A 21,308-nucleotide genomic window follows, 5' to 3' on the forward strand; every position below is an offset into this window, starting at 1 on the left:
GTTTTCCACATTAGTTTGATCAATTGACTCATTAAGTTTCATGTTTCTTGCCCTTAATGAATATTGACATAAAACTTTAGCTTGTGCTTGGTGTTTAATAATTGAATCTTATCTAATCAATGATATGATATTTCATTGAATCCCTACAGTATGGAAGCAGGACATTTGACCCATCTGGTTCACACAGCTCCTCAGAAGAGCATCCCCCATCCCTGTAACCCTACATTTCCCATGGTAAATCCACCTATCCTGCACATCCCTGGACACCATAAGCAACCTAGAATGGGCAATCCATTTAACTTGCACATCTTTGGACAGTGGGAGTAAACCCATGTAGACACAGGGTGAACGTGCAAACTCCACACAGGCAACCACCTGAAGCTGGAATTGAACCTGGGGCCCTGGCGCTCCGAGGGAGCAGTGCTAATCACTGAGCCACCATGTCACCCTAAATAGCACAATTTCATGACAATCACAAGTACATCTGATAAACAATCCATCTTATCACATTTGATTCACTGTGTCTGTTTTTCCAGATTTTCCAGACTTACTGAGACAATTTGGTCTATTACTGTTTGAGTTCCAGACTTGATGTAGACAAACATGGTCATTCTTTCAGCCTAACACAAACACTTTAAAAACCTACTTTAAAAATCTCTTTCTAATCATTAGGTCATTACCAACATTTAAATGCTTTCTCCTTCTCATTCCATTCTGATTTCATTTAATTTAACCTTATTTTGGCTAAAACAGCAAATTTTAAGGTTAATTTCTCCATGCCCTTACCTTTATACCTATTGTGCTAATTCATCCAGTATTCACGTTAGGCAGACCTCAGGATCTAAGCCTTGATGAGATTAAATAATGTTTTAAGCGACTATTGCAAAATTCACTCTTTCAGAAAAACCTTCCATACATCACTAAAAATCCAATCACTATATGTAACTTTGTTTAATCCCTTATAAAAACAAGCTTTTGAATTCCAACTTCAAAAAGTCTATAACCACTTGCAGTTGTCAGCGATACATTGATCTGAGAAGTGCTTCACAGTTAAAGATTGTGAAATTAGGCATTCAGCACTCACCCAGTAATGATAGTCCTCAGGCTTATATCAACAAACAGGATGAAGCAGCAAACATTGTTTTATTTAAAGAAAATAAGAAACCATACACAGTTTTTCAATTATTTAAAGGGTGGGAATTTTAAATGCCCTGAGTGTTCGATTGCACCTTTTGACAGTACTGTTTACAGCTCCTTTTGGTAATTCTGCTGACAGTTCCAATGAGTTTATGCATATTTTATGCACATTCATGTCTATTTAAATAATCTAAAAGGGGACTCAACTCTCCAAAGATTTCTAGTAGCTTTAGACTTTCTCCTGTTAAGTCAAAAGTGCACAAGTCATGTTTTGGACATTCCATTAGCAAAAATAAAATCAGCGTGATGCTACTGTACATTAACATGGAAGCTGCTTATGTGCAAAATCCATTTGTACTTTGGAACAAAGTCCAATTTGACCCCACCATCCTCCAAATATAATAGTTGCTGTGCTTGTGAGTGAGCATTCTTGATTCAGGCTTCTAGAGTCAGTTTTGTAAAGATGGAGAGGCTTTCTGCTTTTTTTTCAAAGATTCAGGCATGTGTATGCTTTTTTCTTTATTTTTAATCTTGCCCTAATTTCTTTATTCACTCATGGCATTTCACTTCGGCCAATTTGTTATTACATTTTAGTGGAAATTATTTCTCCTGAATGTGACATATCACCATTTAATTGTTTCCATTGCTGTTCTAGTTCTTTGTCCATAAACTTTTCAGGTGTTTTCCCAACATTTATTCTCATCATTTTACTATTACTTTAGTTTTTGTCTTACTGATGACTGTCTCAATTTTTACTGGAAACCTTACGATGCCTTGATTGCCATTGCTTAGACTTGTTCCCTGTTTGAGTTGATTTCCCATTAGTAGATCATGAGAAATAATAGCAAGAGATGGCCACTTGGTCCATTAATCCACTTCACCATTCAATAAGACCATGGCTGGTCTGAATATGTACTTAACTCCAACTTCTGCCTGCCCTGTTGCCATGTTACTTGGAAAATCTGTTGACCTCCGTCTTGAATATATTCATCGTCCCAACATTTATTGTGCTTTGTGGAAGAGTATTCCATAGACCAACCCCCTGAGAAATCATTTCTTCTTCTTATCATCTCCTCATTGCTATCTTAAATACAAGACCCCTTCTGAAACTGCACCAAGTAGCATTAAGTCCTCCCTCCAATGAGGAGAAACATCCCTCAGCATCTACCTTGTCAATTCCACTCAGGTCCCACATGTTTTAATAAGATCACATCTCGTTCTTCTAAATGCTAATGAATATAGGCCCGACAAGTTTGAATGTTTCTCATAAAATGACACTTTAATCCCAGGAATCAGCCCACGTGAACTTTCTCTGATCTGCACCCAATACAAATATATCCCTCATTAGGTAAGGTGACCAAAACAAGTTAACTGTTTGAGATATTTTTTCCTAAAAATATTCAATTACCGTCAGTCACCTGATATAAAATGTGTTTATTTGTTCAATGACAGCTTTGGGTGAACCAGGAAGACACTGTAGATGAAGCCAGTAGTGAAATTCAAAATGGGCATCTGGACCCAAACTCTGACTGCCTGTGCCTTGGCAGGAGTGTTCAGAACAGAGACCAGATGAGGGCAAATGTCATCAATGAAATTATGAGCACAGAACGACACTACATTAAACATCTGAAGGACATTTGTGAGGTAATAATAATATTATAACAGCTTTGAGTTCCCTCATACGAATGATATAAATTGCATGGAACAGCTCTGAGGTACTCTCAATAATTGTTAAACATTTGTTCTTGGAAAGATTCAGAGCTACGCTGCAAAATGTCACGAAGGGCTGCTGACTATTTAAATATTAATAAGTTATATGTCTGCAGTTAAAACCTCAAGACGCAATAGAGTAAAGAATCAGATTACTCATTAAAAGGAAATACATTCTCATTTAAGCAATCTTCCAATGAAGAGCATTCCAGGTATAATAATTTAATAACATTATGGTGGAAGCGGGTGAAAGTGTAATGTTCTGATTCATTGTTACATTATGCATGAAGTGATTGTTTTTATCCCTGAGACAGAGGATATGTGTTTACCTGTAATTTCCTCAGTCCATCCCTTATACAATATAACATTTAATTAGCTGATTCTTTGGATTCCTCAGTTTGTATGGAGTAGTGTTTCATCGAGTTACATGGGTTAAAAGTTGAATTGTGAATTGATATCATAACAGTGACATTTAGATTGTTACAGTTGGCCTTAGGGCCAGTGAGCTTTTTGATTTCTATTCAGTGACAATTTAACTTGTGCACATATATCCTATCATTAATTATAGTGTTCCAAAATATCTGTCTGACTGCCAATACGGCTAAGGTGGTGACTTTTAAACCATGCTTACTTTGTTGTAATGAGGAATGGAATATCGAGTGAGGATATGCTCCATTTTATAAATAAAACTCAAATTGGATCAATTATCAAATTAGCATGCTCAGGCTCAGCAATAGATTTAGGGTTTGATTTTCAAGGCATTGGCAAGACATTATGGGATCTGGATGTGGAGGCAAAAGTGAGGACTGAGTCCTGATGAAGGGCTTTTGCCCGAAACATCGATTTTCCTACTCCGCGGATGCTGCCAGACCTGCTGTGCTTTTCCAGCACCATTCTAATCTAGACTCTGGATGTGGAGGTCCAACCCACTCCAAGAATTCACATTTATGACAGCAGAAGAAGAGGGTTGGGCATCATACACAAAGGAGGGAAGCCCAATCTAACAGCAGGACCACTTGAACTTGCTGCTGAGTTCCAACAGACCAGATTTTGGCTTTTCAAGGGTGTTACAAATTGATGGAATGGACATAGATACTTGTGAAGTCTGAATAAGCCCCTTTAATATTTCCAAGTGTGTGTAGAATGCCAAATTTCCCTGAAATGATTGAGCAACCTGTAGGATAGCATTGAACCTGCAAGAGATGACACATTATGGAGTTTTCCTCAGCACATCAGGGCGCTGTGAGGGAGAATGCACATTGTACTTCTCCCAACCTTAAGTGGCAAGATGCTCCCTCAGAAAGCTGATAGGTCCCTCATTCCCCTCTCATCTTTATCCCATTGATAGTGAGCACCTATGGCTAGATCAATGCAGAGCGAGTCTATGTGCATATCTGTCAGACTCTGAGTGTGCTGCACCTGGATCTCCATGGCGAAGTAAACAGCCAAATGCAAGCTTACAGAGCCGTTACTGATAACATTGGTGGACTCATCCAACCTTCAATCCAGTTTACCAACTGCCTCTGACAAACTTGCCTGCTGTTCTTGCACCTATCTGTGTAATTTAACAGTCATTAATCACCAAAATCATGGGATCATCTTCTATCCAAGCAATGGAAGTACCTGTTTTTCAGAGATCCTCCAGTGATCTGGAGTGGTTCTTCATTTTCCAACCAGCTGCAAAGATGTCTCAGGGATGTGCTCACCAGATTGTGTTCCTCGATCTGACCTAGTAAACAAAACCCCTGAAGTGTGAGTTTGTGAGCTGCAGGTGACAGCCTTTCCAATGTATCCTTGGAGAATTCACAGGAGAATGTGGATATGAGAGTCCCTGGCACTGGCCTCTTCTTGCCATGAGTGTCTATCTAAGAGATGAGAGGACATATGTTGTTTAAGAAGAAACAAAACATTGTGCAGGTTAAGAATACATTTTGGTGATAATAAGAGACTAGCACACAACTGCACAATAAAGCTTAGCGGAATGGCTGGCCTTTGAGCTCTCCCTGTGCCCATTTGAGTAGCCACATTCTTCTCCAGCTAGGTTGGGTACTTTCTCCTCATAAAGGCTGATGACCCTGATGTTCATCGACCTCCACCAAGCTTAATTGTGCTGTGATTGAACTACAATAAGACCAAAGAAGGCATTGGGTATGATGAAAGTGGATGGAAGAATAGTTAGTGGTGATGCTGAAGCAAGTGAGGTTGGAAGGATGGGGTGGGTGAAATCCATTGAGTGGCTGTGATGCATGCAACAGTGAGAGTTGTTGTCTATGAGCCTTGGCGAGATGTGTGTCTAAATAGCAGATTTTGAGTAAGGGGTGGTTGCTCTGGGAATCTGAGGTTGCAGACAGTAGATGATAACACTTAACCTTGCAGTGTGCAGGAAATCATTGACTTTCTTCCTGCCCTGCTGAGCTTTATACTACACCTGGGTCACCTCATTAACCAAGGATACTATCTGAATCCATTTCTGGGTTCACTTGGAATGAAGATGTGGTTTTCTTTGGTGAACAGCAGGAGAAAGGATTGCCTTCCTCTCCACCACTGCGGTCATCAGCCTCTACAGGTCCTTGTCTATCATCTGGGGAATGAACTTTACTTTCCTCTAACCCATGTATTTGTAAGAATTGTGGAACATCACAGCGTGAGGGGCAGTTCCTGGATTGCAGTATCTGAAGTCCTTTCCAGCTGGGCTCTTAGTATGGCATCAGCAATATAAAGCTGGAAGATCCCAGCAATGTCGGGTGCTTCTGCCCCTCCTACCATGGGATGCTCCAACAAAACACTTTAACTGAAAATAGGAGCATTTTGCCAATGTTAGTATCAATTGCAGATCAGAGATACCACAGATTATAGGTAGATTAAAGCATTTGGATTTCTGTTCAATTGATGGGAGTAAGAATTCCGCTGTAAGTGGCAGCAAATGTCTTTGTTAAGATTTCCCTTATATGATACATGTTCTGGCCACTATAAGAGAAGTTTACCAAGAGAAAGAGGACCATTTGGATCCTTTTAGTCTGCAGTAATTTACAGTGACAAAAAATACATCAGCACTGAAGTGCTTTCCAGATTTCCATATCCATTATTTTAGTCAAATTGCAGAATTCATTTGGCCCACAACTGGAATGCATCACAAGGAGAATGTTGTACCTGAAAATTTATCATTATATTTCAGTTCAATTTATTGCGTTTCAACTTGTTAATCTATCCCCAAATTATTCATTCAATGTATAAGTACTTGGGCGAGGAGCAAACAGTTCAACAGAGATTGAATATTACACTTGTGCTAATTATTAATTGTTATGAATATATTTGCTGCTGTGTGTGAAGTTTACCACAAGCAGTTAATTTTTTTTCTCTCTGTTTAGGGTTACCTTAGGCAATGCAAGAAACGCAGGGACATGTTCAGTGATGAACAGTTGAAAGTCATATTCGGAAATATTGAAGACATTTATAGGTTTCAAATGAGTTTTGTCAGAGACCTGGAGAAGCAGTACAACAAGGAGGATCCTCACCTGAGTGAAATTGGACCCTGCTTCCTGGAGCATGTAAATTATAATCCTGTTAGATAAGATTACTATTTTCATAATTTTCATTTCTGTGCGTAATTCGTGTGTTCCTGTGCGCTGACCTGCAGTGCTTCTCCTGTCAAAAGAAAGGTTCACAGGGGTGTTGAAATTGTGGTGTGCTTTATTAGTAGCTAATGTATATGAAATTTCATGTCTACTGTTTTAATGAAAACATTACCTCCCTTAATGGGCCTTCATTAAACGATGGACAGAGGAATTTCAAATGAATGGGTTCATTAGCAATATTGCACATCACAATTTTAACCCAAAGCATATTTTAATTTTGTTGCCTTTACTTGTACATTAATGGTATTATTGGTGAACATCTTTGTTTTAAATTATTCTTCCATTTCAAACAACAATATTATTGAATCATAAAAATATAGCATAAACGACAATCATTACTCGAATAGAATAAATTGATTCAGAATTTTAACTGAAGCTATTAATTCTATGTCTGTTTTTCTGTGCCGTTTTTATATCAATTTATATTCTTTCTTTTCAAGTACTTCTCTTATCATTATGTTATATACTCAATTGCTGCATGCACTAAAACAGTCCATTTATTTAAAACTCTCTGTATGACAAATATTTTCTATTTGAACAATCCTGAACCTATGTCTAATCCTGTTGGTATTGATTTGTTTTATATGAATAGAAACTAAGATAAATTGAAAATATATTTTCACAAGGGAGAACAAGCCCAAAGGATTGTCTGTCTCAAAGCAAGACTTTCTAATTTGTTGTCCAATAATTGAAATAGATAGAAAATTGGATGGACTCTGCTACAGATATATGAGGTCTGCACTTGATGTTCCTTTATGAGCTCTGTCAGGTGTTAAGTGTTACATAACTGGCTAATCTAAACTTAAAAAAAAATCCCAACTCAAAGAACGAAAGAGACAGTTCAGAGGCTTGGACTAGAGTTGTTGGAATATTTGCTGGGCATCTACATTTTGAATACAAATAAAGAAAGAACTTTCCCCTTTCATGGATTCACAATGTAACAAAATACTCAACAGCCATTGAAATTGTTCTGAAGTGTTGTCACTTATGATGTAGGGCAACACTGGGCCATCGGTTCATAGAAAAACAAGATCAGGTTATCTATTTTAGTGGTGTTGGTTGGAGGTCAAATATTGACCAGAAAACCTTGGTAACTCCAACTGCTCCAATTCTATCATAGAATCCTTTATATCTATCTTAAAGGCGAGATGGTTCCTCGGTTTAACATCTCATCCATAAGACAGCACCTGTAAAATAGGTAGACGAGCAAGAGGCTGGAAGAACACAGCAAGCCAGGCAGCATCAGGAGGTGGAGATGTCAACATTTCAGGTGTAATCCTTCTTCTATTTGTGTAAAATTGCAGCCTACTCTGAACTACTACAGTGAAATATCAGTCCCTTCATAATTGAACCCACAATGTGCTATGTAAGAGGTAAGAGAGCTTCACCGACCCATGGTGCACACAATGTGGGAGCAGTTCTCTTTCAAGGTTTGTCTGAAGGAAAAAGATTAGTTATAAATCTACTGAGTTTTATGAGCATAGCCGGTATTTTTTGTTATCCATTCTGATGTATTAGTCAGACAGTTCAGGAAGGTGAATAGTTGGTTTTTCCTAAACATATGATATTGACATGTATTTGTTGTATTCATTTACAGCAAGATGGATTTTGGATTTACTCTGAGTACTGTAATAATCACCTGGACGCGTGCATGGAACTTTCCAAGCTGATGAAAGATGGCAGGTATCAACATTTTTTTGAGGCTTGTCGACTCCTTCAGCAAATGATTGACATTGCCATCGATGGCTTTCTCCTCACGCCTGTGCAGAAGATCTGCAAATATCCACTACAGCTTGCAGAATTACTCAAGTATACAGCATTGGAACATAGGTAAGCAATGAAAGCAATTTTTCATCTTGAGGCCAATTGCCATTAATTTTATAATTTTATATTCCATCTGCATTTTTGAGTTTGGTGTTACTTAGCAAGAGCCAGTGGTCTCAAAGAGAATTTAGGTGTGGAGGGATGATGGTAAACTTACCTCAAAGAGTGTTGGAGGTGTGGTGGGACATAAAGAACACCAACTCATACAATGGAAGTAATGAAGCATATGGAAGCTAAGTGCCAAATATCGCACAAAGGCCGGACTTATCTAATCTGGCCAATTACTGCCCCATCGGTTTACTCTTCATCATCAGTACAGTAATGGAAGGTGACATCGACAGTGGTATCCAACAGCACATTGCATGCTTGTTCATTGATGATCAACTTGGGTTCTGCCAGGAGCACTCAGTTCCTGGCCTCATCACAACATCTATCCAACCCAGGATGAAAGATCTCCATTCCCGAGGTGAGGTGAGAGTAACTGCCCTTAACATCAAGGCCGTATTTGACCAAGTGTGGCATCAAGGAGACCTAACAAACCTTGAGTCATTGGGAATCAAGGGGGAAACTCTGCTTGTTGAAGTCATACGTAGCACAACAGAAAATGGTTGTGGTTGTTGGAGGTCAGTTATCTCAGCTTGACGTCATCACTACAGTGGTAGCTCAGGGTCATGTCATGGTCCCGTTCCACCATCGTTTGGTCAGAAGTGGGGATTTTCAATGATAATTGCACAGTGTCCATCACCATTCATAACTGCACGGATAATGAAGCAGTCCATGCTCAAATGTAGCAAGACCTAGACAATATCTGAGCCTGAATTGATAGGTGGCAAGTATCAACTCCAGAAGTACCAGGCAATAACAGTCTCCAACAGGAGAGAATCTAACCATTGTTCATTGAAATACAATGTTGCTGTGATTGCCAAAACTACCATTGTCAAAACCTGGTTGTTGTCATTGATGAGAAACTGAACTAGTCATATGAATATAAAGGTTACAAGCAAATCACAGGCTGAAGTGAGTGCTGGCTTCCTGACTCCCCAAATCCTGTCCACCATCTACAAGACACAAGTTAGGAGTATAATGGAATACTCCCTATTTTCCTGGATGAGTAAGAGTGCAGGTCCAGCAACACTTGACACCATCCAGGAAAAAGCAGGCCACTTGTTTGATATGACAGCAATAAAAATGTATTCTTTCTCCTAACAATACACTAGCTGCAATATAAACCATTGACAATTTTGACTGCAGAAATTCACCAAGGGTCCTGAGGCAACATCTTTCAAATACACCCATTACCACCTAGAAAGAGAAGGATAGTTGATAAATGGGAATGCCACAACTTTCAATTCCCCTCCAAATCACTGACCATCCTGACTTGGAAGTATATTCCCATTCTTTCAGTGTTCCTGGGTCAAAATCCTGGAACGCTAAGCCACAGAGAGTGTGGATTAGGAGCAGTTCAAAAAGCCAGTGCATAAGCTCCTTCTTAGGGGCAACGAGGATACGATAATAAATGTTGGTCCAGCCAGTGACTTGCACATTCCATGAGTGAATGAAAAACAGCACTGTCTATGATGTTGTCTATTAAACAAGCTCGATAAATTTAGGATTCCCTCTAATTGGTCAAAGGCTAGCCTCCAGAAATGCCTGAGGTTTCTGCAATATTGAACTTTTGCATTAATGATTGCAACTATATTGAATTCAAAATACTGTGGAATATAGGCAATTTTAAATCCACAGATTTGCATATATCAGTAATCTGCATAGATTGGTCGCTTTAAAATCAAACAGGAAGCAAAGAACTGTTGATATTTTTGGCAGTGTTCTTTGCAAAAGTTCTTTATTGGTTTGTATAGATTATTGTATACTTTAAACAAAATCTATCAGTTTTGTGTGAATGAACATTTATTTATCTTATCTTTCATTCTTTGAATCCTTAACTTTGAATTTATAGCTATAAAATGCACTTAGAACCTGACAATGAACAGTAGTCTATTGATCTGGGTCAGTGTGTTCTGCTTCAGACATGTAACATTCAGACAATGGTTCCTTCTGCTAACTTTAAACCACAGTCATGCACTTAATGTGGACTTTATCATATTAGTTTAAAATGTAAATATTTACTTAACATTACTAAACCAGGCCATCCGTACTGTTATGAAGTTGAAGGCATGTACTGTACCTTTAAGCGAGAGAGCTAACAAGCACCTGTGTATATGACTAGATGGAAGTCCTAGAGTGTTCTGGAAAATTGAAAATAGGTAACATTTGCCTATAAAATGGATACCTGAGTTTTGGAAAGGGTTCAGAAAAGATTTACAAGGATGTTGCCAGGGTTGGAGGATTTGATCTATAGGGAGAGATTGAATAGGCTGTGGCTGTTTTCCCTGAAGCATCGTAGACTGAGGGGTGACCTTATAGAGGTTTATAAAATCATGAAGAGCATAGATAGTATAAATAGACAAGGTCTTTTCCCTGTTGAGAATGTGGTGCTGGAAAAGCACAGCTGATCCGGCAGCATCCGAGGAGCAGGAGAATCGACGTTTTGGGCATAAGGTCTTTTCCCTGGGGTGAGGGAGTCCAGAAATAGAGGGCATAAGTTTATGGTGAGAGGGGAAAGATATAAAAGAGACTTAAGGGGTAACTTTTTCACGCAGAGGGTGGTGCGTGTATGGAACAAGCTGCCGGAGGAAATGGTGAAGGCAGTACAATTGCAACATTTAAAAGGCATCTGGATGGATATGTGAATAGGAAGGGTTTGGAGGGATATAGGCCGGGTGCTGGCAGGTGGGACTAGATTGAGTTGGGATATCTGGTTGGACTGACGAGCCTGTTTTCATGCTTTACATCTCTATGCTCTGTGACTCTAATTTAAATTTAACCAATCAGTTTAAATTATGCTCCATAATGCTCCATACTAAAACCCAATTGAGTTTGAAATAATTGTTTTGCCAACATTGAACCAATGAGACGATCCAATGTTGGGGGTGTAAGAATGCAGACATTTCAAAAATTAGTCAGAGAGCAACTGCTGTCGAGAGACAAACTTGTGGAGAGCTAATTACCCATCTAACATCTTGCTCTCCAAGAAATTTAGAAACTCTATCAAAGGTACCTTTTCATGCGAAACATACTCACAGTAAAAGAAAAGACGATGACCCAAGGAGATCGCAGCTGGAAGGGTGAAGACACAGAAGAAGACGACGACTGTGTGGTTTTAGAATTAAGTTGATGTCATTTTAAAAGGGTGTCTTATTGGAACAGCATATTGTTGTAGAGTTGGAGGCAGGTAGCAAGCTGTTAAGAGAAAGGGGGCTTCGAATTGTGAATAGTTGTTTAATGTTCACTTTTAGAGTTAAAAAAAATTTGGATCTTATTTTCTTTAAATCATGGAATTTGCGAGTTCTCTGTCACTCACATTTTAACAGATTATGAAGCGAGGTGAGATTTTCTGGGTGTTTGGTTTAATTAACAGAGGGAGTCACTGCCATGTTGTAACAATATCCAGTTCTGAGCAATGGATTGTAACTCCAAATTATATTTGGAATTGGTTGGACTTTAAATTGCTGCACCTTAATAGTGGGTACTGATTGTGTTTTTTTTAATTTCTGGGCCTTGAAGGTAAAGATTAGAAAAGTACCAGAAGCAGACAAGCAAACTGGAGTCTTAGCCTAAACTGTTTATTGGCTAGAGTCAGCTCCCACATTTTACATTGTGGGAACCACTGCCTCGAGCATAAAATACAGCCCTTATTGTTTATAGATTCCAGGAAAGAATGAGCACGGAGTTTGGAATATTTGCACTTTAGGAATTTGGGAAAAAGAAACAAAAATTCAAAGCACGACATTTCATAGTATAGAGATAAGAAATGGAGGTTAGAGGCTGGAGGTGAGAGGGGAACTGCACATCACATACTGTCTTGCTGCTTTCCTTTCTATCTGGTTCCCTTATCTTATCAATGGTCAGTCTGCCAATTTTATTTGTTTCATATGTATTTGCTCTTCTTTCCTGTTTTCTGCTTTAATATATTTCTATTTCTATTTTTATATCTTTTCTTTATCTACTAACGCTGTTTCAGTTTGGTGGAGGACATAAAGAGTATATTTACAAAGTTGCTGCATTTGGCAAACAAAAAAGATGTTTTCATTGTTTTTCTTTGTTGCATTTATATCATACATGTTCTTTATTCTTCATTCTTCTAAATCATCACATGCTGTTCTCCATGAAATTGTTATTTGTTCTTGAACTTCAGTTTTCTATATTCTGATCTCACTGTCTACTCACTACAGACCTTGCAATGAAGACTGAGTGGCCAATCTAATTTGATTAAAAATAAAGTCGTCAGAATTTCATTGTAGCTTTCCACTCCATAAATATAACTACATTGTACACAACAAGGTTTAAGAGAAAAGCTGTGCAACTGGGCCTAGATTTTTCCAAGTTATTACTGTTGACAATCCTGAAACTTTTCTTGAAAATGGATAATTTTATTAAGGTCATTAGTAGTCATCTTAGCTCAATGAATTTGCGCCAATAAGTAGCTGAACTGCATTATACAGATTTGATTCCTTATCTAAGCTTAAGTAGTGACAGAAATTGTACAGTTGCTCTCAAATGCTCCTGGTTCAAAGGAGTAATTTGTGTCATTACTTGATCTTCATATACAGCTTCTTTCCAACTATTCATTGTGCGGTGATTAAGGGGATATATCATAATAATTTAACATTCTCAAAGCAGCCAGCACAGCACAAGCCTAGGAATTTGGAGCTTCCTGGCTATTGCAGGGTTACATCTACATTGGGAAGTGCTCTTGCTGAATGATCTATTCATGGAACTCATGTTCCCACTTCGACAGGATAGCTGAAATCAGGATTTTGCTTTATATGGAACAAGGGTAAACTTTCTTTCTTCCCCATATATGTATATATAATCCACTATATGTATATATTTGCAGTAAAATGAAGTCCTGAATGCCATTCTATAAATTAAATGCTAAAATACATAAAGGTGAGTTTTAGAAAAAAAAGGTGAGCCACCTGCACTTCAAAGCTATCTCTTCACCAAGATGTGAAGAAGTGTTGCTCTGAAAGCTAGTGTGCTTCCAATTAAACCTGTCGGACTATAACCTGGTGTTGAGTGATTTTTAACTTAGTACACCCCAGTCCAACACCGGCATCTCCAAATCATTCCAAGAAGTTGACATTTTCCAAAGGATATTCATCTAGTTCTGGGATCTTGTTTATTAACTGCTTCAGGAAGATGGTTTTGTTTGTTTCAAGATTGTTCTTCAACTAGCAAAATGTGAAAAATCTTCACATAATGTTGAACAAATAATATTGCTCTATTTTGATAAGTTGGTAATTTTGAAGTATCTCTGTCTCCAGTCTTCACCCACATATTATTTTGTTTTCCAAAGTTTGCTTAATCCAGTTGTTCTTCAAAGACATTTTCAACCATGAGAAATCCTTTTCTAAAATAATAATTTGATTATGTTTTGTCTTTCAACAAGACGGACTTTAAATGCATGAAATAAAACACTCTTCATTTTCAACTTTTGAGGTCCCAATTCAAAGCAGGTATTGCAATAACAGATACATGGTAAGGTTCTCTTTGCTTTGTTCAACCTTAGAATAACATAAGAATTACATTGAATAACATGCAAGGTCTTTCTCCTGGACTGACCTCTCAGAATGAGATTGCCAGTTTAGTGCCAACTTAGAAATAGATTTGTGCTGTGTTGTTACCTACCATGAATTTCATTGAAGCTGCTAAAACACATTTCATTCAAGACTACCCTTGGAGTATGTACCCCAATTAAACAATTGTGGGCGGTATGGTGGTACAGTGGTTAGCACTGTTGCCTCACAGCGCCAGAGACCTGGGTTCAATTCCCGCCTCAGGCGACTGACTGTGTGGAGTTTGCACGTTCTCCCCGTGTCTGCATGGGTTACCTCCAGGTGCTCCGGTTTCCTCCCACAGTCCAAAGATGTGCAGGTCATGCTAAATTGCCCGTAGTGTTAGGTAAGGGGTAAATGTAGGGGTATGGGTGGGTGGCGGGTCGGTGTGGACTTGTTGGGCCGAAGGGCCTGTTTCCACACTGTAAGTAATCTAATTTAATTCTTTTGTGAGTTTAAGAATAAAGGATCTTGTTTATTCTCATCCTGAGTTCAGTACAATATCGCACTTGCTTTCACTCATGCACCACAAACATAAATATTGGATACAGATAAAGGTAATATACTTTAATTGATGGCTCTTTCACTTGTCTCAAAGGTGGCAGATCTGAGGTCTTTGAATACTTTCAATTAGTTAAAGTAGAATTGAGAGTCATACTAGTTGGAAGGGTCAGACAGATTGTAGGTTTATCACAGTCAAATAACCAAAATGGGATGTTCTGCAGTGAGCTATTAACTGAAGCATGGTATGTACTCTGCTGCCTGGAATCTTACAGCTTGTTTTTGAGTCTGGTTCATGGACTAGGTGAACTGATAGCTCAGTGGCTTTGTTGGAACTGACTGAAAACAGGTCTTTTTCTTTTACCAGGGTTTTCGAAGTTTTTTACGTAAGGAGCCACAAGTCGATTTTTTTCTCAGTCCACCAGCCATTGAGCAAATTTCAGAAAGATGCAGTTTAGTGCAACATTAAACATAAGTTTCAAAATAAGTTGAAGTATGAAGCAACTATTTTAGTAAAATAAAACAACCAATAAACTGATCATTTAAAAACATCGGTAATTATTAAAAACAATTGGAAAGTGCCACATAGCAAAGCTAACTGGGAGTTCTGGGAGGGGGGGTCATATTTTCACAAATAACATTCACTCTGGCCTCAACTTGGGGAGAGTATATCGGCAACAAGAGCAATTGCAAAGCTGTAGGTTCAGGGGTAACCTGGGGACATTCACAGGTATACAAAGGAGATTAATGGAAACAGGAGGAGGCTAAAAAATCATTGGGGACACAGGAACATCATCATCAACTCATCAACACAAATAGAACATGAAGGATGAGTGGATCATTCTGCATCTCAGGTGGAGCCTCCTCAGCTGGAGTGTGTTACCAAGACAAGTTTAAACATTGCCAGAAAACGTGGCTGACTACATGCAGAGTAGGTAGAATAATTTACTGTTTTCCTGTTTGTGGGAGGGGTTGGGCAGTGGAGGGGATGGGTTGAAGTAAAATTCATTACATTTGAGGCTCTAATAGGAGCATTAGGATTAATCATGCATCCACTGATCCAGTTTCTCTGCCCATCAGGCCTCAAATTGCAATTCATTGGCAGGTCACTATTTATGCAAGTACAAACATTAAAAATTATAGCATCAACCGATCATGACCATTATGAGGTTTCACTAATTGTCCTCCTTTCCATGTCAGATAAGGAAATCTGTTCAGATACTGTCAGGTCTCACCTGGGGTTACCATTTCTGAATCACATGTCGTGAGATGACAATGCTTCAGAACTGCTACACTCAAACACTGAATCATCCTTGACCCACTACATGTCTGAGATAAGTCACCTGGGCTTTAAAGAGCTCACTCTTTCCAAGATTCCCCACTAGATCAAATGACTACTTTTGGAAAAGTGCTTTGAATTACTGGACGTGTGTGTCCCAGGTCTCACTTTAGCATCTAGGTACATTTTGGATTTAAAAGTAAAAATGTCTGAGCATACTTCAGGATTCTGATCCATCTTTGTAACAATATAGATGACTTTCTCAGGTAAGCCTTATAACAAACCTGGCACATTGCTGTAGTCTCACTGTTATCTGCATTAAGGTGCATTGATATGGTTATAGTCATCAATGCCATGGTTCAAGGATCCATGATATCTCATGCCGTCTGCAGCCAAGGAATTGGTTATTTGTGAGAGAAGAGCAGAGCTCAGTCATCACACCTTCCTCTATCCTTGGGATGCCTAGAGGTTAAGAAAAGGTTTGGAGGCTGCTCATCTCTCAAATGGGTGCAACCTTAACAGATCCAGTAGTGAAATTGTTGAGAGCAAACACTTTAAACATACAAGTAATGTATCTTTAGAAAAGTGCAAGAAACTTCACATTGTTGTTCACCCATTCCACTATGTGCACTAATCTTTTGTTTCTCCCTTTCCCTCCCACCATACTGAGATGCAGCCCTGACTTCTGCAGCAGGGATAGCGAGAGCCTGCTCTATGGTTGGTCCTGTTGGCCTCAAAGACCAGGCTAGTCATCCTTGGTAGTGTTTAGGCCTAGAAAGCTCTTCCATCCTCTGGGTGCCTGCCCTCACTACCATATTTACCTGAGCAGAAGGGGCACCTGGAATGGGGTCTGTTTCTTTCCCATTCATGTTTAGCACCTATGGCTGGAGTGATGGAGTGCAGGTCTGTTTGCATATTGGACAGATACTGACTGAGCCTGACCTGGGTTTCTGTGATGATAGCCGACCTGTCCATGGAGGCACTTATATGCACATGTGCATGAGCCAGCACTGAACTGATAACATTGATGGACTCCTTTATCCTTTGATCCAGTTTATTGACTGCCTTGGTCTCCAACAAACCTATCTGCTGTTCCTATGCCTGTCTGTGCCAAAGTCATTGTCTACCTGGAGACTGTGCATGGCCTCCAGCAGGTTATAAATGTGGAGAACTGCATGTTTCTTCTTCAACCAGCTATGGAGGCCTCTCAGTTATGAGCTCATCAGATTATGTTCCTGGGACCAATCTAAATGGAGAACCCATTGAGGTGAAAGTCTCTGAGCTGGTAGAGAGCACAGCTGAAAGCTTTTCCCAATGCATCCGTTAAGTGGCTTCCTCCACAGAGGTGGAGGTGGAGCTGATGGTCTCTTGTACTGACCTTTTCCAGGCAAGAGTTGCCAGTGCTTGCTTAAGAGTAGAAATTGTTTTTTTTTGTGTGAAAGGAATAAACATTTGTGTAGGTTAAGAATGAGTTAGTCTTGTTGGTAATAAGTCAGCAGTACACTGAAGCTCACTGCACTAATTGTCCATGAAGATCAACTAGGTAAAAACAAGGACTGCAGATGCTGGAAATCAGAGTCTAGATTAGAGTGGTGCTGGAAAAGCACAGCAGGTCAGGCAGCATCCAAGGAGCAGGAAAATCGACGTTTCGGGCAAAAGTCCTTCATCAGGAATATTCCTGATGAAGGGCTTTTGCTCGGAACATCGATTTTCCTGCTCCTTGGATGCTGCCTGACCTGCTGTGCTTTTCCAGCACCACTCTAATCTAAACTCTGTCCCTGAAGATTTCTGCAGTCCCACATGAGCAGTCAGGTTCTTCCCCAACCAAGTCTAACATCTTCTCACAGTAAGTGTGGAAGCTTATGTTGTGTATCAGCCTGCCTACTGGTCTTCACCATCTTGGCCTGATGGTGAGACAGATTTTCCTGCAATGAGACAAAAAGAGGATTGAGTGTGATAGAATAGATGGGAGAGACATTGGTGGTGATGCATGAGCAGGTAAGGTGGTGAGGTGCCCGCAGTGAGTGTGTAGCAAGTGCAGAGGGCAGGAAGGGTTAGTGGATGGAGGATTTGGGTGAGAGCCTTTAACTGGTCATACTGCAGGGAAAAGTGAGAATTGCAGTCTGATAAGTGAGCCTTGGTAAGAGCTGTGTATACTGACAGTCTCAGTGCATAGTGGTGACCATGTAAATGTTCAATAGCAGACATTTACCCTTGTAGATTGCAGAATATCATCGGCCTTCTTCCTGCATTGAAGGGCATTTCTTTTAACCCAGGACACTGGGCTAACCTAGACCACTGTCTCAGACCCAGCTCGTTCAGGCTAGTGGTATGGCCTCCTTTGTCAGTCAGCACGAAGTAGGATTGCCCCCTTCTCCACCACTGTGTTCACCAGTAGCTTGTGGTCCCACTCCACAAAGTGTGGAGCTCACTTGTCTTTTTGGGCCAGTTCCTCAGGAATAAGATTGAAACACCACAGGGTGAAGGCCAGTACCTGGAATACTGTGTAGCTGGGGTTTAGACATTGTTCGGTGATGTGAACATTGCAAAGTCCTGGCAACAGTATGCACTTCATTCTCTCCTGCCACACAATTTCATGAGGCTGGTACCGAGTAGGCCAGTTGTACGTTGAGATGAAGAGTAAAGGATTGCATGAGTAAAGTCAGCATGGGTCATAGTGGACTGCCTGCCATGAATTTCAATCAAGAGGCTTTGCCAAAACCTGGAAAAATTCAGCACACACATGCAAAATTTTAAAATGCAAATTGAGGCATAAAAAGTCCCTCCTCCTCTCACTCCTTCATTCCATTAACTCCCCATGCCTTCTTGGTGCTCACTGATGCAACCTCCTATCTCCAGGGTTCTGCACTTCTCCCTTCATACCCAGTATGATCCTAATCATTTCCAAGACCCTGATAGCCCCAAATTCTTTGTTGCACTCACCATCTTTTTCCTCCCCCCTCCTTATCACATCATTTATTATCCAATACGTGCATAACTGAGGAGGCATCCTGAGAGAAAATAAAGTTAGCTGCCTATTGATGATGTCACCATATAAATAAAAACTCTGTTAGATACAAAACAGCAATGCTTTGAAATCACTTCAATCACTTCCTTATGAAAACAAACGTCCATCTGAGTGCTCAATGTCTTATATAAACAAACATTTTCATTTAAGAGAAACCTTTCATATCGGCAAACATTCCCATTCAATAAGCCATTTGAGCTGTTCATAAATAGGAACCCCATTGTGAAAATGACAGTTTGGGAAATAAATCATGCAGCACAAGTTGAATAATTGTTTTATGTGATCAGGCATCTGAAATAGCTAGCACTGTTTTTTTTGAAAGCTCTACATATTTTGGACGGTTTCTTGACAGCTTTGCCAGTCCTAATGAGTTTATATACTTTTTATCAGTGTGCCTTTTCACAATCCCAATCAGTGTTCTATCTCCACTAAAGAGTTACCATAATTCTCCAAAGGATACTTTAACCACACCAAAGGTGTGGACGGAGCAGATCCAAAAGGATACCTTACCTTCCCAAACAGGGAAAAACATACCTTCAGCCCTCAGCCCGCTCAACGCCCCCCCCCCCCCGATATTCTAAATGCCAACTCCTGCTGGTTCCTCAAGGACTAAGATATTCACATGACAATTTTGTGGCTGTTTAAAAAGACCACCATTTACCTCTTCACTCACCATGGCAACTCAATGATTATCCACATGTAACCATTCGCATAGGACCAAAGATATACTTCTGTTATTTGAATTTCCATATTGCAAGCTACTTTCTACACAGCGGCATGATGACTCAGTGGTTAGCACTGCTTCCTCACTGGGCCAGGGACCCAGATTCAATTCAGTGTACTCCGAATAGGCCGAATGGCCTGCTTCCACACCATAGGAATTCTATGTCGGAAAGCACTTATCCATAACTGCACTTGCATAAACTTCTTGATAGGTCTTGACATTTGATGACACCTTCTTAAAATGTCAATAAGTGTTGACATGTTGGACAGTTCCAAGGGGCTTATGCACCATTTACATAAAATCTTCTCCACAGTTAACAGCCCTACAGGGCACCTGACCCCACCAAAAAGATCCCTGAGTTATACCATGGAAGCATCGTGGGTTTATCTCTGTAGGGGTACCTCAGCTTTCCAAATGGGCACCCTGACTATCCAAAGGAAAAGCACAGAGAACAAGCTCTACTCTTACCTGGTAAAAACTCCATACTCTGGGACACCAATAACAGACTTGATTGGAGGCAACTGTTCATTTAAATGGCCCCAGACTCATTCACTTGCACACACACACACATTCTCTCTCTCTCTCTCTCTCTCTCTCTCTCTCTCTCTCTCTCTCTCTCTCTCTCTCTCTCTCTCTCTCTCACACACATGCATACGCATGCACACAGTTATACGGTCTCCCCCCAAACCCCACCTCCCAACCCCAATCACCAGAAAGGCCCATGTGCCTTGTCTGTGGCCCCCACCTGTGTTTGCTTAAGACACTAAGACACCTCTTTCTAACCCATGGAAGAATTCTGAGGTGTAGATCCTCTGACTTGATGATAATGGTAGATTGGATGAAAAGCCAGGTCATATGGCTACAGGTTATAGTTAAATACAATTTTGTTTCTGCTAATGGTCCACAGCACATTGTGGATGCCCAGTTTTTGATTACTAGATTCAAACGCTATCCCATCTAGCATAATGTTAATGGAACACAATATGTTGGTTGGCATCTACAGTGTAAAGATGGAACTTAGTCTGCACACCAATTGTTAGTCACTCTTACCATCCTGTCACAGATGCATCTACAACAAATATATTGGTGAGGAAGGGGTCAAATAGATTTTTCCCACTTCTTAGCTTGCTCACTACCTGCTACAGACCCAGTCTAGCAGCTATGTCCTTTAGGATTCTGCCAGTTCAGTCACAAATGATAATACCAGGCCACTCCTTGTGACAATTGAAGTCCCAGAACTGAAGGCTATTCTGTGCCCTTGCCATCCTCTGTACTGTTTCCATGTGGTGTTCAACATGCAGGAACACTGATAAATGAGAGGTTGCACCTCGCAGGGGATTTTGTTACCGAAGATTGACCTAATCCCATGAGATCTCATATGATGCAGAACCAATCATTGAGGATTCTCAGGGTAAATTCCTCTTGACTGTACAAGGTAACACCACTTCTGGTCGGTCTGTCCTGCTGGTGCGACAAATCATACCAAAGGATGGGATATCATTAGGTGAAATTCCATGAAAATGACTATATCAGGCTGTTGTTCAACTAGTCCGTGGGACAGCTCTCCCAATTTTGGTACAGGCTGCCATTTATTAGTCAGATCTTTGGAGAATTAGCAGGACTGAGTTTGTTATTATTTTGTAGATTTCTTAGAATCACCACAGTGTGGAAGCAGGCCATTTGGCCCATCGAGTTGACAGCATCCCACCAGACCCACCCCATCATTTGCCATGGATAATCCACTTAACTTGCCTACTGTGGGCAACTTGGCATAGTCAACCCACCTAACCTG

General features: G+C 40.1%; 1 protein-coding gene across 4 annotated transcripts in view; it reads left to right on the forward strand.

The window, feature by feature from the left end:
• Nucleotides 1–21,308, forward strand: part of arhgef9a (Cdc42 guanine nucleotide exchange factor (GEF) 9a) — a 340,120-nt gene that overhangs the window by 214,174 nt on the left and 104,638 nt on the right. For all 4 annotated transcript variants that reach the window (XM_072595281.1, XM_072595280.1, XM_072595282.1 and 1 more), the window contains 3 exons: nucleotides 2,590–2,781; nucleotides 6,216–6,395; nucleotides 8,080–8,312. In XM_072595281.1, the coding sequence (XP_072451382.1) occupies nucleotides 2,590–2,781; nucleotides 6,216–6,395; nucleotides 8,080–8,312 (605 nt within the window). The remainder of the gene's footprint in view (nucleotides 1–2,589; nucleotides 2,782–6,215; nucleotides 6,396–8,079; nucleotides 8,313–21,308) is intronic.

Source organism: Chiloscyllium punctatum, chromosome 25 (assembly GCF_047496795.1).
Source record: "Chiloscyllium punctatum isolate Juve2018m chromosome 25, sChiPun1.3, whole genome shotgun sequence".
In the NCBI taxonomy this organism is placed as follows: Eukaryota; Metazoa; Chordata; class Chondrichthyes; order Orectolobiformes; family Hemiscylliidae; genus Chiloscyllium; species Chiloscyllium punctatum.